This window comes from Limulus polyphemus, unplaced genomic scaffold (genome assembly GCF_000517525.1).
Source record: "Limulus polyphemus unplaced genomic scaffold, Limulus_polyphemus-2.1.2 Scaffold109, whole genome shotgun sequence".
NCBI classification, from domain to species: Eukaryota; Metazoa; Arthropoda; class Merostomata; order Xiphosura; family Limulidae; genus Limulus; species Limulus polyphemus.
This window is the reverse complement of record NW_013665719.1, coordinates 864,227-880,240: the sequence shown is the minus strand read 5'-3', so window position 1 is coordinate 880,240 and position 16,014 is coordinate 864,227. Positions and strand designations below refer to the sequence as shown.

The 16,014-nt window shown below is 33.7% G+C and overlaps 1 protein-coding gene across 4 annotated transcripts in view; it reads left to right on the top strand.

Moving 5' to 3' along the window:
- The window catches only part of LOC106471054 (hemicentin-1-like), a 180,579-nt gene that overhangs the window by 139,275 nt on the left and 25,290 nt on the right, over positions 1 to 16,014 (top strand). For all 4 annotated transcript variants that reach the window (XM_022400539.1, XM_022400544.1, XM_022400535.1 and 1 more), the window contains exons 3-4: positions 12,498 to 12,608; positions 14,619 to 14,822. In XM_022400539.1, the coding sequence (XP_022256247.1) occupies positions 12,498 to 12,608; positions 14,619 to 14,822 (315 nt within the window). The remainder of the gene's footprint in view (positions 1 to 12,497; positions 12,609 to 14,618; positions 14,823 to 16,014) is intronic.

Here is a 16,014-nt window from a genome sequence, read left to right as displayed (position 1 = left end):
GGAAAAGAATTCACAAGAGTGGTTACCACTGGAATTTACAAGAGTGGTTACCACTGGAATTTACAAAAATAGTTACGAAGGTAATTCATGGGAATGATTATATGTATGTTTCACAAGAGTGTTTATCTGTGTGACTACTAGGAGTATTTACAGGAGCAATTACGATTTGAATTCATTAGAATCGTAACCAGTAGGATGTAAAAGAGTGTTTACGAGTGGGATTCACAAGAGTAGTTACCAGTAGAATTTACAAGAGTTGTTACGAGGGATTTGCAGAAGTGGTTACGAGTAAAATCCACAAGATTCATTACAGGTATAACTCAAAAAGTGGTTACAGTAAGAATTAAAATAAAACTGTCTTAGCTGAAGATGACTCTTACCCTGCAAAAATGTATATTCGTGTCCCCTATTCCTACTATTCTCACTGTAAAGTATGAAAAAAGATGATGTATCAACACTATCATTTCCCTATACAATCTTAAACACCTCAATTAGATCTCCTCTAAGTCTTCTTTTGCAAGAGAAAACAATTTGAGATATCTCGTCCTCTCCTCGTATGAAAATCCCTCCATCCCAGGCACCATTCTAGTAACTCTTCTCTGAACCCTTTCCAACAATTAAATATCCTTCCTATGGTAAGGAGCCCAAGACTGAACACAATACTCCAAATGTGACATATACAATGAAATTAGACTTGTATGTAGTATTTCTGTACATACAACCTACAATCCTATTTGTCCTACCACTAGCAACAACACGTTGCTTGGATGGCTTAAGAGACTTGTCAACCATTACACCACAACACCTTTCTTTCATGGCATTGTTTATGTTATTCCCATCCAACTTATACTTAAAATTCAAATTATGATAACCCACATGCATTATCTTGCATTTAGTATAATTAAGACCCATTTACCATGTTTTTGCCCTACTCACTAAATGATCTAAATCATTTTGTGAATCAGCAGCATCTTCTTCACAGTTAACAACACCAAAGACGTTAATGTCTTTTGCAAATTTAAGTAATTTATTGACCATTCCCTCATCTCTGTCATTGATGCAAATCCAAAAGAGCAACAGTCCTAAAACTGAGCCCTGAGGTACCTTACTTGAAACATTAATCCAGTTTGACTGAACTCCATTTATAACACTCCTCTGCTTTCTTCTACTCTTCTATCTAATCAGCTAACTTATCCACGACACTTAAAGAGATCATTTTTACAAGTCTTGTATGTGGCATCTTGTCAAATGCTTTCTGAAAATCCAGATAACCTTTTCAAAATATGTCAAAAGATTTGTAAAGTAAGATTTCCCCTTAGTGAAACCATGTTGACTATCCAAAAAATTAATAATTTTGTTAAATGACTTTGCAAAGCATCTTTTATCAGACTTTCAAAACGTTTTGCTACAACTGATGTAAGATTAATGGACCTATAATTACTGGAACAATTTTTATCTCGTCCCTTGGAAAGAGTAGTACCATTAGCTAACTTCCTATCCTCTGTTACCTTCCCACTATTCAAAGACTTACAAAAAATAGTAAAATTTGTCTCACATATCCAATCCTTAACATACTTCAAAACCCTCGGGGAAATATTATGTGGCCAAGAAGCCTTATCATTCGTTAAACTCCCCAATTGTTTTTAACAAGCTCAGAGTTAATGCAGTCATTTAGTTCAATCTTGTTTCCATCTATTAACTGTTCAAGATGTGGAATATTGCTTAAATCTTCATTAGTAGAAACTAAAGAAATAGCATAGTCTAGTAACCCAGCCATCTCATAATTATCAGGTACGAACCGTCCTTTATCATTACTCAAAGGTCCTACCCCAATCTTAACATTTTGTTTTTGCCCTTAATGTCTTTAAAGAAATCCTTACTGATAATTTCTACATTTTCAGCAAACCTTTTCCTATACATCCTTTTTGATGTCCTAATTTCCTGTTTCACCAACTTTCTTGATCTTCGATAATCTTCTAAATCTCCCGTCCGACCAATAAGTTTACGTTTCTTAAATGTATTATGATTTTCATTGATTTCTTCTCTTATATCCTTTGTGAGCAACTTAGTTATATAATTGCAGCCACCTTTTCTTTCTATAATAATATGTTTTCCACACTTGATCAGTGTCTCCAAATAACTCAGCTTCCCAATTCACAACAGATATTTATTGTTGCATCCCTTCAAAATTAGTTTTTTAAACTTGTAACGAAAATATCATTATTCCTTATCTCCATATGCAGCAAAATATCGAATTTAATAGAGCAACGATCACTTGCACCCAGATATTGCCCAATGTTCACTTTCTAGATCATTTCTATGTTTGAAGTTAACAATAAATTTAAAATAGCATTGTTTCAAGTAGGTTCCATACCAATTGGTGAACAAAGCCATCTTGAACAGTTTCCAAATACCTTTCTCCCTCATAGTTTGACTCTAGCATTTCCCAATCTATATGCCTGAAATTAAAATCACCCATAATTATGACTTCATTAACAGCTGAAAACTTAATCTCACTGTAAAGTTGCTCACTAATTTCATCAGTATCATCTAAAAGCCTTTCCCCTTTATATCCGATAATAGAAACCCAAATGAATTCAATCTCCTTGCAATTATTTTTGATATTCTGAACTTCAACCGGATGTAACTCACATTTTTTATATATATATAGCCATCCCTCGCCCTCTCTTTAGTACTCTATCGCTATAAAGTAACTTGTAACCCTGTATTTCAAAGGAATTTCTGTCGTAAAAGTCATCTACATTTAACCAGTTATTCCCATTATACAAAACTATTCCATTCCTACTAGTGCCTAAAGTCATCTATATTATTTCTTATAGTTCCAGGATTACAAAGTAACAATTAAGCCTATCCTTATAACTACATCTATACTCATTTCCTATACTAAACTTTTCTTTACCTTTTATTATTTTTTGCATTTAATCTATCCTGGCCCTAACCACTTTCTACTCCTAGTTTAAAACTTCCCTTACAGCTGAATTAACAGCCCTTGCAAACAAGCCCATATCCTATTTAAGTGTAAACCATCCATTCTATAAAGCTCCTTTCTTCCATTGAACTGATCCCACAAGTCCAACCAACCAATCTGCTCATCCTTACATATTAAACTAACTCTAGCAATTAGCTCTAGTGACCTATGTATTATTTCATCCCCATAATTAATTCTCGACAGTAACCGTGTCACAATTAAGTTATGGCATTTTTCTTGAAATGCCTTTATTAACCCCTTGTACTTATTAATTAGTTCCTCTGACCCATCTTTCCCTACATCATTAGTCCCTACATGCACAACAAAAACTGTATCTCTGCTAGTCCTCTTTATGTTATGTAGTGGGAGACCTTATCAGTCGTTTTGCATAAGATATCAGAGTCAAACATCTATTCTGTATCTTCACCGTGTAAAACTATTTTTCTTAATGTATTTACTAGTTCATATTTTTTCTGTTCGTTAATCGCATGATCTACATCTCAAATTACTTCTAAGTCTTCTTCATTTTCTAAATTTACTTTCGTTATCTTGTTAATCATCTGTTTTCCCCGGTTTCTGATTTTTCTACTTCAAAGACATATTTCTGTTACAATAATGACCATCTTGCTAACCTAGATGATGGATCTTTTAATGTCATTAGCCATCTCAATGGTGGATTTTATGTGATGACAGTGAACTTCCTACCATACAAGTAACATTAGAAAGTTTAAATTCCATGCACTATGACTAAGCATTCCTGCTATGTAACAAAATAATTTAGCTCAGCTTTTCCTAACTGTCTACTCTGATAAGTAGGGTGTTCCTTTTCACTTTAATCTAATTGTGATAATACTGCACCTATGGCAAATCGTGAAGCATCTGTGCTTAGCTTATAATTGATGCCTTTAATGAAACTTCTATAAAATCCTACAAATCCCAGAAATGCATGCAAATTTTTCACTGTTTTATGCAATGGATAGTTTTTGCAGACTTCTAACCTTTTCAGGGTCAGATTTTACATCTTCTGTGGCTACCACGTGACCTAAATATTCTACTTCTGTCTTTAAAAATTGGCATTTACTTGGCTTAAGCTTTAAATTTGCTCTCCTAAACCTGTTAGATACGTGTCTCAATCTTTCTAAGTGTTCTTCAAAACTTGCCACAAACATTATTACATCATCCAAATAACAGAAGCATTCTGAATCCTGTAAGTAATAGGCTGATAATACAACATCCATTAATCCATTCTCTGTTACTCCTTGTTCAAGCATCTCTTCTACACATCATTTTAACTTTGCTCTATGCTTTTCTGGCACTCTATAGGTTCTCTATGCTATTGGTTTATTATCATTTAGTACTATCTTATGTTTAACCTTATTTGTTCAGCCATTAGGATCATTTGCTCCAACAAATATATCTCGGTACTCCTCTAACAACTTTATCATCCATGGTTTATGTTTCTTTTCCAAGTTTCCTAAGATAGAATCCCGATCTATTCTGCTTTCATGTGTCTGTTTCTTTGTAATCTCTACATTATGCTATCCTACTGCAGCGAATTTTTCTCTACTAATATATGCTTAGGTAGTATTACATTTTCCTCATTTATATTAAACACTTTTATAGACACTGTGCCTCTTTCAGACGCTTTACCAGTACAAGCAGCTATATAAGCTCCTACTTTTTCAATGTCAATAGGTTCAGTTAAAACTTCTTCATTTATTTTAAAGTAACCTACTTTAGCTTCAGGTACTTTAATTACTTTAACTAGTCTTACAGATACTCTCTCTATCAAACACTCCTGTTGGGATGCTCTGTTGCTTATCTCCTTTTTACTAGATTTCTTTTTACACATTTTGTATTCCTAAAATGCCGACTTTGTCTTGTATCACTATGGAGGTCAGTGTGTGTATATAAACTATATAAACTCCTACTTTTTCTATTTCAGTAGGTTCAATTAAAACTTCTTCATTTATTTTAAAGTAATCTACCTTAGCTTCAATAACGAAGTGACTTCTCACTGATACTTCAATTACTTTAACTAATCTTTAAATTGGATTTCTTTTTAGACACTTTGTATTCCTAAAATGCCGACTTTGTCTTGTATCACTATGCTTAGGAGGTCAGTGCTTTTATATTTTCATTGTTGATCCTTCTCGTCGCTAATGTTAGCATTAGGCATCTGATTATTAGATTTACTCAGTGGGAAGGTATCATATCATATGTCTCAACGTTCGCACATCTGAAGGTAGGAGACCTTCAGAACTTATTATCTTCATTTCTATGTGCAGCTTACCAATGGCAAGAGATATTGCAGGGTCATAAACCCTTAAGAACTCCTACCCTATAATACCATCTGTTTCTAAATTTATCTGCTTACAGATGTAAAATAAGTGTTATATCTCTAAGTCTCCTATTTTCACACAATACTTACTTAGCCTTTTACCAAGATGTCCTGTTATGGAAGTTAAAATACTTCTAGAAACTTCTTTCCACCCATCCTTTAGCAATGTCAGATTTCTATCCACTAATTCTGTACTTAACAGAGAAGATCGAGCACCTGTATCAACCAATAGCTGACATACTATACCCTCTGTTTCTACTAAAACTACTAGTGATACTTCATTAACACTATAGACACTCAGTCTCTCACTCGATACTTCCAGAACCATCTATAATATTATTTCATAATTCTGGCTGGAATGCTTAATTCCTACATTAGTCTTAACCATTGTATGTATACTTCTGGCCTGGAAATAAATACTGATTACTAAATACCAGTAGCCTATTGTCAATATGGCTGGTGTTTAAGAGGCAATTATATTAGTTTTATCACTACTTTGTTTTCACACTAAAGTAATTAAATTTATCTTTAATTATATAGAATTTAGAAATAGAAGTAACAATAACTAGTTCTTACTTTTATGTTTTGTTTTGTTTTTTGAATTTCGCGCAAAGCTACACGAGGGCTATCTGCGCTAGCCGTCCCTAATTTAGCAGTGTAAGACTAGAAGGAGGGCAGCTAGTCATCACCACCCACCGCCAACTCTTGGGCTACTCTTTTACCAACGAATAGTGGGATTGACCGTCACATTATAACGCCCCCACGGCTGAAAGGGCGAGCATGTTTGGTGTGACGGGGATTCGAACCCGCGACCCTCAGATTGTGAGTCGAGTGCCTTATTCACCTGGCCATGCCGGGCCTTACTTTTATGTATACATAACGTTAATAATACAATGTATTTAGCCTGATCTATAACCTACCTATAACTATAACTTATAGTACGAGCTGAATATAAACTAATGAGTCTTAGTTCAACTAAACAAGTTAATCCTTAAAACATTAAATAACAATAACATTGTCTTTACATTGTATTTATTTAATAAAACAATGTATTTAACCTGTCTTACAATTTACCAGTAACTTGAATTAATATTGTAGTACAATTTACACCACTAAACTCTAATTTAAAAACTTTCACCATCTTACTTATATTTACCAATCTTACTAAATCTAGTTATTCTTTTGTTATTAAATCCAAATTACTACAAATGATGATATTAATGTCAAACAATTTTCAAAAATCTATAAGTGTTTAACTTTCCAATGTATTCTCTTATCCTTAGCGCCCTCTCAACTTGAATCCTATAAATCCTCCTCTTAAACATTATTGTATATCCTATTCATAAGCACTTTTCTGAATCCTATTCGTAATCACTCACGTAAATCCCAATTGTAGTCACTCATATAAAGCCATCTTGTTATTTTCGTAAATCATATTTTTAACCACTTTCTTAAATCCTCCTGGTAACTACTCCTGTAAATTTTCTTCCTAACCATTCTTCTAAATCCTACCTTTACGCAATCTTGTAAATCCCACTGCTAGTCAATCTTGTAACCTTCAGAACTACACTATTAAATCGTACTTGTAATCATTCTTGCAACTTATAACCACTCTTGTGGACAATAATCATATTTAGTCTTTTGAATACTATTAGAAACCACTGTACTGAATCCTATTTGTAAAAGCTCCCATAAATCACACTCGTATTCCCTCCTGTATATCCTACTTGTAATCACTTCTGTAATTACCATTAGTAGTCACATGTAAGTTCACTTCATAATCAGACCTGAAAATCTACCTACTGCTAATCATTTATGTGAACCCTACTCATAACCACTTTTGTGGATCCCAATTGTTATCACTTACGGTAATTCTTTTCGTAATTATTCTTCTGAATCTTACATGTGACTACATTTGTAAATCGTATTGGTAACCATTCTTTAAAATCTTAATTGTAATCACTTCTGTAAATCCCACTCTTAGTCACTCATATAAATCCTACTTGTTGTTCCTGTAAATCATCATTTCAACACAACTTCTAAATCGTACTATTAATTATTCCTGTAAACGTCACTACACCTCTTTAATTCCTCTTCGCAAGCACTTTTAAATTATACTTTTCATAATCATTCCATTATATTTTACTCGTAACCACTTTTATAATTCATGCTGGTAATCACTCTTTTTAGTACTACCTGTAATCAACCTTGTGAATTTTACTCGCAATCACTCCTGTAAATTTTCTTGTTAACCAATAATAGAAATACTACTAGTTATCAGTCATGCAATTTTCCTTCATGACCATTCTTGTAAGTCCTACTGTTTACTACTTTTATGAATCCTAGTCGTATCACTCATTTTAACTCTACTCAAAAATACTCTTGTGAATCCTGGTCTAATCACTACTCTAAATCTTATGTGTCACAGATCCTTTTCATTACCATTCTTCTGAACACTTCTTGGAATTATTCCCTTAACTCCTGCTTGAAACAACTCTTATTAATCTTGTTTATCATTGATCATTAAGTATTTTACGTAATCCCATTCTTGTGAATATTCCTCGTAAAGACTCCTCTAAATCATCAAGGTAACCACTCTAGTGAATCATAATCGTAATTATTCTTGCATATTTTCCCCTAAGTAATTTGTACATCCGACTGGTAAACGCTCTTGTGAATCTCACTCGCAACAAATCTTGTGAAGTACACACGTAATCACTTCTGTAAATCCTCATTGCAACCACTATTATGAATCCCACTTGTAGTGATTTATTTTAATTATAGTCATAAATAATCTGATAACTCTTACTGATTACCAATGCTGTAAATCCTACTTGTAACCATTCTTATGATTGATATTCGTAATCAATAGTGTAAATCTTCCTCGTAATCAACCTCGTCAATCCTACAGGTAAACATCTTATGAATGCTACTAGTGACCATTGTTGTAAGACCTACTCATAAACACTCTTGTACATACCTCTCGTAGTCACTTCCATAAATCCTACTCGTTGTCGATTCTGCTAATCAAGTCATAACGATTCTTTTAAATACTACTTGTAATCACTCCTGTAAGTATCATTCGTAGAGTTTCCTGTAAACCCACTTGCATTTACTTTTTAAAAACCTCTTGATAACTACTCTTGTAAATCCTTCTCGTACCACTCTTCTGAATCCTACTTGTAATCACTCTTGTGAATCGTATTCGTAACCACTCTTGTGTATACTTCTGGTAGTCACTCCTTTAGCTCCTCTTTAAAACCACTGTTATAAATTCTTATTCTCATCGTTTTAGTATATCCTCTTAGCAACATCTCTTGTTAAATTTAATGCTTAACAACTATTGTGAATCTTACTCGTAAACACTCTTTTGAATCCCACTTGCAAACGTTCTTATAAATCCAATTTTTAATTACATTTGTAAGTCATCTTTGTAATCAATCTTGTAAGTCCCACTTGTAATTACTCTTTTCAATCTTACCAATAACCACTCTTGTGAATCCTACTCGTTATCACTACATGCTTGTAACCATTCTTTTATATCTTACTGGTAACTAGTCTTTTGAATGCTACTCGTAATTATTCACGTAAAAATCCTGCTCTTTATCACTCAAGCACAACCTTCTGGTTAACGCTCTTGTGAAGCTTAATCGTAATTGCTCCTGTATGCTATTCCCGGAACCAATCACGTGAATCCTACTGTTAAAAATGCTGTAAATCATCTTCATAACAAATAGGTAATCAATCTTGCGAATTCTACTTGTAGCCATTCTTGAGGAAATACTCGTAATCATTCCAATAAATCCCACTCTTAGTCACCCATGTAACTAGTTTCTCTAATTACTATTGCGAATCCTTCACGTAACTACTTTTGTGAATCCTCCTTGTAATTACTTTTGTAAATCCTACACATTTTATCTTTTCTAAGTCATATTTGTAGTCACTCTTGTAAATCCTGCTCGAAATTACTTCTATAAATCCGACTGGCAGTAACTTTTGTAAATCATATTCGTAGTAAGTCCTGTAATACTTATTTGTAACCCCTTGTGAATCTAATACGTAATCATAGTTATAAATTATATCCGTATTCAGTAACTATAAATCATACTCGTATTCATTCTTGTAAATCCTCCTTGTAACAACTGTTGTAGTTCCTAAATGTAATTGTTCTGGTGAATTCTACTGGTAACTTATCTTGTTAATCCTACTCGCAATCATTTCAGCAAATTCTACTCATTCCCACTTCGGTAAATCCTGCTCTTAACCTTCATTCTGAGTCCTACTTTTAATCACCACATAAAAATACTTTTCGTTGTTGCTTCTGTAACATGTCTTCGTAACCACTCATGTAAATACTCTTCCTCCTTGTAACTACTACTCTCTCGTAATTACTCAGGTATGTCCAATTAGTAACCTCTCTTGTAATTCTACTGATAACCACTCTTCTTATTCGTAACAACTCTTGTAAATTATAGTCGTAATTATTCTTGTATATCCTCTCGTAACAGCTCTTCTAAATCGTACAATTTGTGAATCCTACACATAGCCATTCTTGGGACTTCTACTTCTAATCACTCTAACAAATCCGTCTCATAAACAACTTTTCTATATTTTACTCATTAAGATTGTTCTTAATGCTACTCGTAATCACCCCCGTAAATCATCCTAGTAACCACTTTTGTAAATCGTACTGGTAATCACTCTTGTGAATCTTATTGATGACCATAATTTTTAATCCTATTTGTAATTACTCCTGTAAATTTTAATAGTAATTACTCACGTAAATCCAACTGGTTGTCAGTTCTGTAAATCATATTCATGCAAATCTTACTGGTAGCTAATCTTTCGAATCCTACTCATAACCGTTCAGTTGAATTTTACTCGAAGCTTCTCTTGTGAATCTTAGTCGCAATAACTACTATAAGTCCTATTCCTGGCCACGTCTATATATCCTTTACGCAGACATTATTCTAAGTCCTACTTTTAACAATTCCTGGAAATACTATTGGTAACCACTATCGTGAGTCCTACTCTTACTGCAAATAATATTCGGTACAACTCTTGTGAGTCCTACTTTTAATCAATATCAATTCTTTAAATCCCACTCGTTGTATTTCCTGTAAATCCTCTTTGTAGCCACTCTTACAAATCCTAATGGTAACCTATCTTGTAAAACCTACTTTTAACTATTCTGTTGAATCCTGTTCGTAACGACTTTTGTGAATTCTGCTTGTAACCATTCTTTTATATCTTACTGGTAACTACTCTTTTGAATGCTACTCGTACTCATTCATGTAAAAATTCTTCCTAACCGCTCTTGTGGATCCTATTCATAACCAGGCTTGTGAAACTTAACAACTCTTGTAGATTCTACTCTTAATCACTCCCGTAAATCCTACTCTTAATGACTCTTGTGAATACTATTCATAATCTCCTTTGGAATCTTTGTTATAATCTCTCTTGTAAATCTTCCTTTTAATTGTCTTTGAGCATTCTACTGGTAATCACTCTTGTGTATCTTTCTTATAATCACTCTTGTAAATTGTATTCGTAGCCACTCCTGTAAATCTTGCTGGGACCAATCTTCTTAGCCATACTCGTAACCACTCTTGTGAATCTTACACCTAATCACTCCTGTAAATCCTAATTGAGGTCACTTCTGTAAATCCTATTCGTAATCAATCATATAAACCCTCCTCGTAATTGCTCTTGAAAATCCTACTGGTAACTAGTGTTGTGTCCAATTGGCAAACAATCTTGAGAATCCTACTCGTAATCACTCTTGTAAATCATGTTGGTAATCACTATTATGAAATCTCGTAATCACTCCTGCGAATCCTACTCGTAATATTTCTTATAATTACTATTTGTAACCACTCTTGTGAATCGATCGTGTAAATCCTTTTCGTTTCCATTTTTTTTTTGCCCGTCATGGCCAGGTGGTTAAGGAGCTCGACCCTCAATCTGAGGGTCGCGGGTTCGAATTTCCATCCAACAAAATATGCTCACCCTTTCATCCGTTGAGGCGTTATAATGTGACTGTCAATCCCACTATTCGTTGGTAAAAAAGTAACCCAAGAGTTGGCGGTGGGTGATGATGACTAGCTGCCTTCGCTCTAGTCTTTCACTGCTAAATTAGGAACGGCTAGCACAGATAGCTCTAGTGTAGCTTTGCGCGAAATTCAAAAACAAACAAATCTATTCTTTTAAATTCTACTCATAATTACTATTGTTAATTATAGTCTTCTGTAAATCATACTCATAATAATTCTTTTAATTCACACTCGTAATAATTAATGTTCACCTTTCTGCTACAAAGTTACCTAATGTTTCTCAGATATTTTTTCTTTACTTAAAAGTACACAGATACGTGCGTTTTAAACAAGTATTTCCATGTGACCAACACATTTCCGAAAATGTTTACATATTTTGTGTTCATGTTGACATCTACGAAGAATACATTATCTATGTTTAATGAGAGTCCAAGGGAATTTCCTTTTTTTAGCGTTTCACAACTTTATATTAGTATTTTAGATTTTTGGAACTAATTTTGAAACTTCTACGTGCTTCAAGAAGTTTTATTCAACACGCTCACAAATTGAAATAAAAATATTTGTTATGAATATGAAAGCATTATATTTGAAATTAAAGCAGAAGTTAAGTTGTATGATATATACTTGTTTGTACAAGCAAAATCCTGGTAGTTGGCGCTCGCGGTTTGCGAGTTCGAATTCCATCAGTGAACATGCTCGCCTTATCACCCATTGTGGCGTTAAAATCTACTGTCGATCCCACTATTTGATTAGACTGGCCCAAGAGTAGGCGGTTGGTGATTTTTACTAGCTGCTTTCCCTATAGTCTATCACTTCTAAATTATGAGTGGTTAACGCAGAAACCCCACGAGTAGTCTTGCGCGAAATTCAACAAACAAACCTCATTCAATACTTGAATCAAACTTAACGCGACGCTGTCTCTGAGGTGAGTGAGTAAAATCAAACACGAATATAAAATGTATTTTTTCATCTGTTACATCCTTCTGTTTTGTTATTATCGCCCTAGTCTTAGCGCTAACTTACTACAGCTTTATGAATAATAACTTGATCACTATAATGTAATTCAAGATAAAACTGATTTTATCAGAAGGAGTGGAATCTTTCATTTTTACAGTTCCTCCCAGAGAGCCAATTATAGTGGATGAAAACAGGCAACAGCTTAAGGGTTTAGTTGGACCGTTCAATGAAGGACAACCTTTATCGTTAACGTGTAGCGTCGTTGGAGGTGGGTACATTGTAATTGGATGATATTGCACAAAGCAAGTTGTGTACCAGTATTTTAGAAAAGTTTATTTAATTTCTGGTTATCGAAGTAAGCAATGTTTTCCTAGGAAATTCAACCAACCTACAGGTTCTACACATCAGTATTTATGGTATTTCTGAGTACAGAATGGCTTGTTACCGCATAAAATTGCATGATCTCTTGTTATAATGAACTGTATTTTTCTTTTTTTTTATAACAAAAGCCAGAAAAACAATTCTGTGCAATGTATTATTTAAACTGTTAGATACTTCCTTCTTATAGTGATGTGATAATAATTTTAATAATTACTCAAAAAGACGATTGTGTTGATTACCGTCATTTAATTTTACAAGCTCAAACATCATTAGAGGGTATTTATTATTCAACAAAATTCATTTTATATTTCGTAATTTCCATATACTAGAAACTTTACGTTACTTCGTGTGGTTTCTACAACAGCATCATAAAATTGTATATTCTGTTACATTATACCTTTAATAACTCAGTCATGGAATTATTTTTGTTTTCAAAGTGTTCGAAATAAACTCAGTGTTATTTTTGTGTTCGGTGTTTATTAAAACAGAGAAACTCAATTAAAAAGTCTGTTGTCAACTACTTGTTTTTAACTGTATTCCTTTAACGGCTAACTTGGTTCAGACGTTACAGACGTTATGTTTAATGGATTATATTATTCAAGGTATGTTACTCTGTGTTGAAAACTGATTCGCTTTAATTTGGAAGCTTGTTTTAGCTTACTTCAGTTCTGTTTGTAATTAGTGAAACTAATGATATGGCCAAATTAAACCCTGTGTTAAAAACTTCACTTTACTTGTGGAAGCTTGCTTCAGTTCTGTTTGTGGCCAGTGAAGCTATTGTGTATAACTCTGTGTATAAGATTCAAATAACCACAATAGTAAAGTGAAAGGAACAGGAATGTTCTAAGATCCTTTCAACTGTAGAGTGTTTGCTCACTCCGTTCCTTTGACTAAAACTGTTCCTCTTTCTTAAACATGAAGAGGATATTCACGATATCCTGTGTTGCTCCCTCGCGTTCTATTCCCTTTAAATAAAGTTGTTCCACACTTTTAATCACGAGAAAAAGATTCAGGATATTCATTTGACTCCGAAAAACATTCCTTTCCCTATAGCTGTTATCAAACAGTTAAATACAGAATGTGGAGGGTTCGATTTCTTCCTATAAAAGGAGGATACTTTGATTGCATAATAAAATAACCTGTTTATTACTGGAAGTCTAAATAACACGTCCTAGTTGTTTCAGAGAATCTGAACATTCATATTCTAACAACGAACTTGATATTGATTTTTAACTGTTATGTATTTTTGGTCGACGTAAATGAACGATTCACTTTGTTTTCTGTGGACTCTGTTGATTACATTATTGCGGTTTTTATACATATAGCTTGTATTTTGCTGGTTATTGCTACTTTCTAATCACGTGTCTGATTAGGAACAGCCTGAAAACTTCTTTAATATCCTTTTTGTTAATACTTTATAGAGATAACAGATATTATTAAACTCCGGTCAGTGCGTGTGCACTGTGACGGTTTTATATTATCGAACTTCAAGTTTCCATATCATATCTTTACTGTTGATTAATTGGCTATGGTAAGTAGCTTTCAAAAAATAAAGCATGATATTTTTATACTTTTATCTCAGGAAAATAGTTTTTACGTATAACCGAAGAAAAGTTTAAATCATCTTAATGTTCACTTCCGATCAGAACAAGCTGCCTACTTAGATCACAACCATAGAGGAACCCAGTAACGAATATAGTCAATTAAATAAACTCAAGATTAGCTTCGAAAATATTACACGTGCATGTGAGAAAAATATGCTTAGTTGTTATTAAGGTGGTAACGACTTGAGGTTGTAATACATCGATTATAATGAAGAGTCATTTTAATTCGGTCATCATCACAGAAACAAAATATTTATTGAAGGTATCAGTGTTTAGATTCAATTGTTTTGCAGGGAAACCTCGCCCATCTTTAACCTGGTGGCAGGATTACACCCTTTTAGATGACAACTATACTTTCATATCGGACGAAGTCGTGGTGAACAAGATTGTTATTCCAGAAATCGAGAGAGACGACTTGAGAACAGTCTTGACCTGTCAGGCGTCCAATAACAACATTACTATTCCTGCTTCTACAACTATTACTTTGAAACTCAACTGTAAGTTTACCATTTAGAATCAAGGTATGGTCTTTAGTTATTTATAAGGAAATTGATTTTGTAACCTGAATGTCACCTTCTATATACTTGGGCTAAATGACCAGATTAGATATCCCTAGGATTCAGGTTTGGTCGTCTCTAATTTTGAACTTCTGACAGCTAGTGAGCCAGGAGCACTTGCCATCACAAGAAATTCACTCGGCCATTCGAACCTAATAATGGGATTAACTGTCACTTTTACAATACATCTACATCTCAAAATGCGGAGTGTGATCATTAACATCAAGTCATCTCTCTTGAGCTATTCAATCCGCAGCTTAATATGCTGACCACTAGCCTACACCTAGCCCATCTATAAAAATATAACGTAAATGTATGACAATATGCACAGTTGTGCTGGCCTTCTCAGAGAATTTCATATTGTTGTATTGATGTATTTCAGATATTGTATAGAGAGTTTGCCAATTTGTATAATACACATGTTTTAAATACGTTTCCCTAATTATAATTGGTGCCCAAACTGCACACCTTTACACACTTATTTTACTGTAATCTGTCAGAAGCGAAAGTTTTACCTTTATTTGATATTCGTCTACTTAAACAAAATACGGAAAACAGTTGCTTCTTAGATACTGTAGTCACTTTTTTGAGTAACGAGTAACTCGTAATGAATTAAGTCTCAGTTGTTTATTTCAACTAGATTTTCTGTTGGTATATTAAGTAATTTAGTTTGTACTATCTTTCACAAACAGAAATATATATAACATATTTGGACTAGTGCTACCTTGTGGGATTACTGTTAAGACAAATACAAATGCTAGTTTCTATATGTTGTTAAAAATCTCTACCAAAAATAATCGATTTCGAGCAAACCATTTGGCAGTAAAATATGATGTGTTATTTGCCATGTGAATTTCATTTACGTCATATACGTTTGGAGCAGCCTATAACGAAACATAAATCAGTTTTATTGCATGGAGTAAATTGATCCAAGGTAGATTGATGAAACGCTTGTTCTACATTTTGAGCCACAGGAGAGAAAAGCAAGTACCAGGCCTGAGCCGAATTCCATCAACAACATGTAACATATACAAGTATAAAATATATATTTATCATCCAGTACATGCGCAGGCTAGAGCATTTTGCAAGTTTCCCGAATAAAACTTTCTGTACCTAATTGTGGATGTATTTT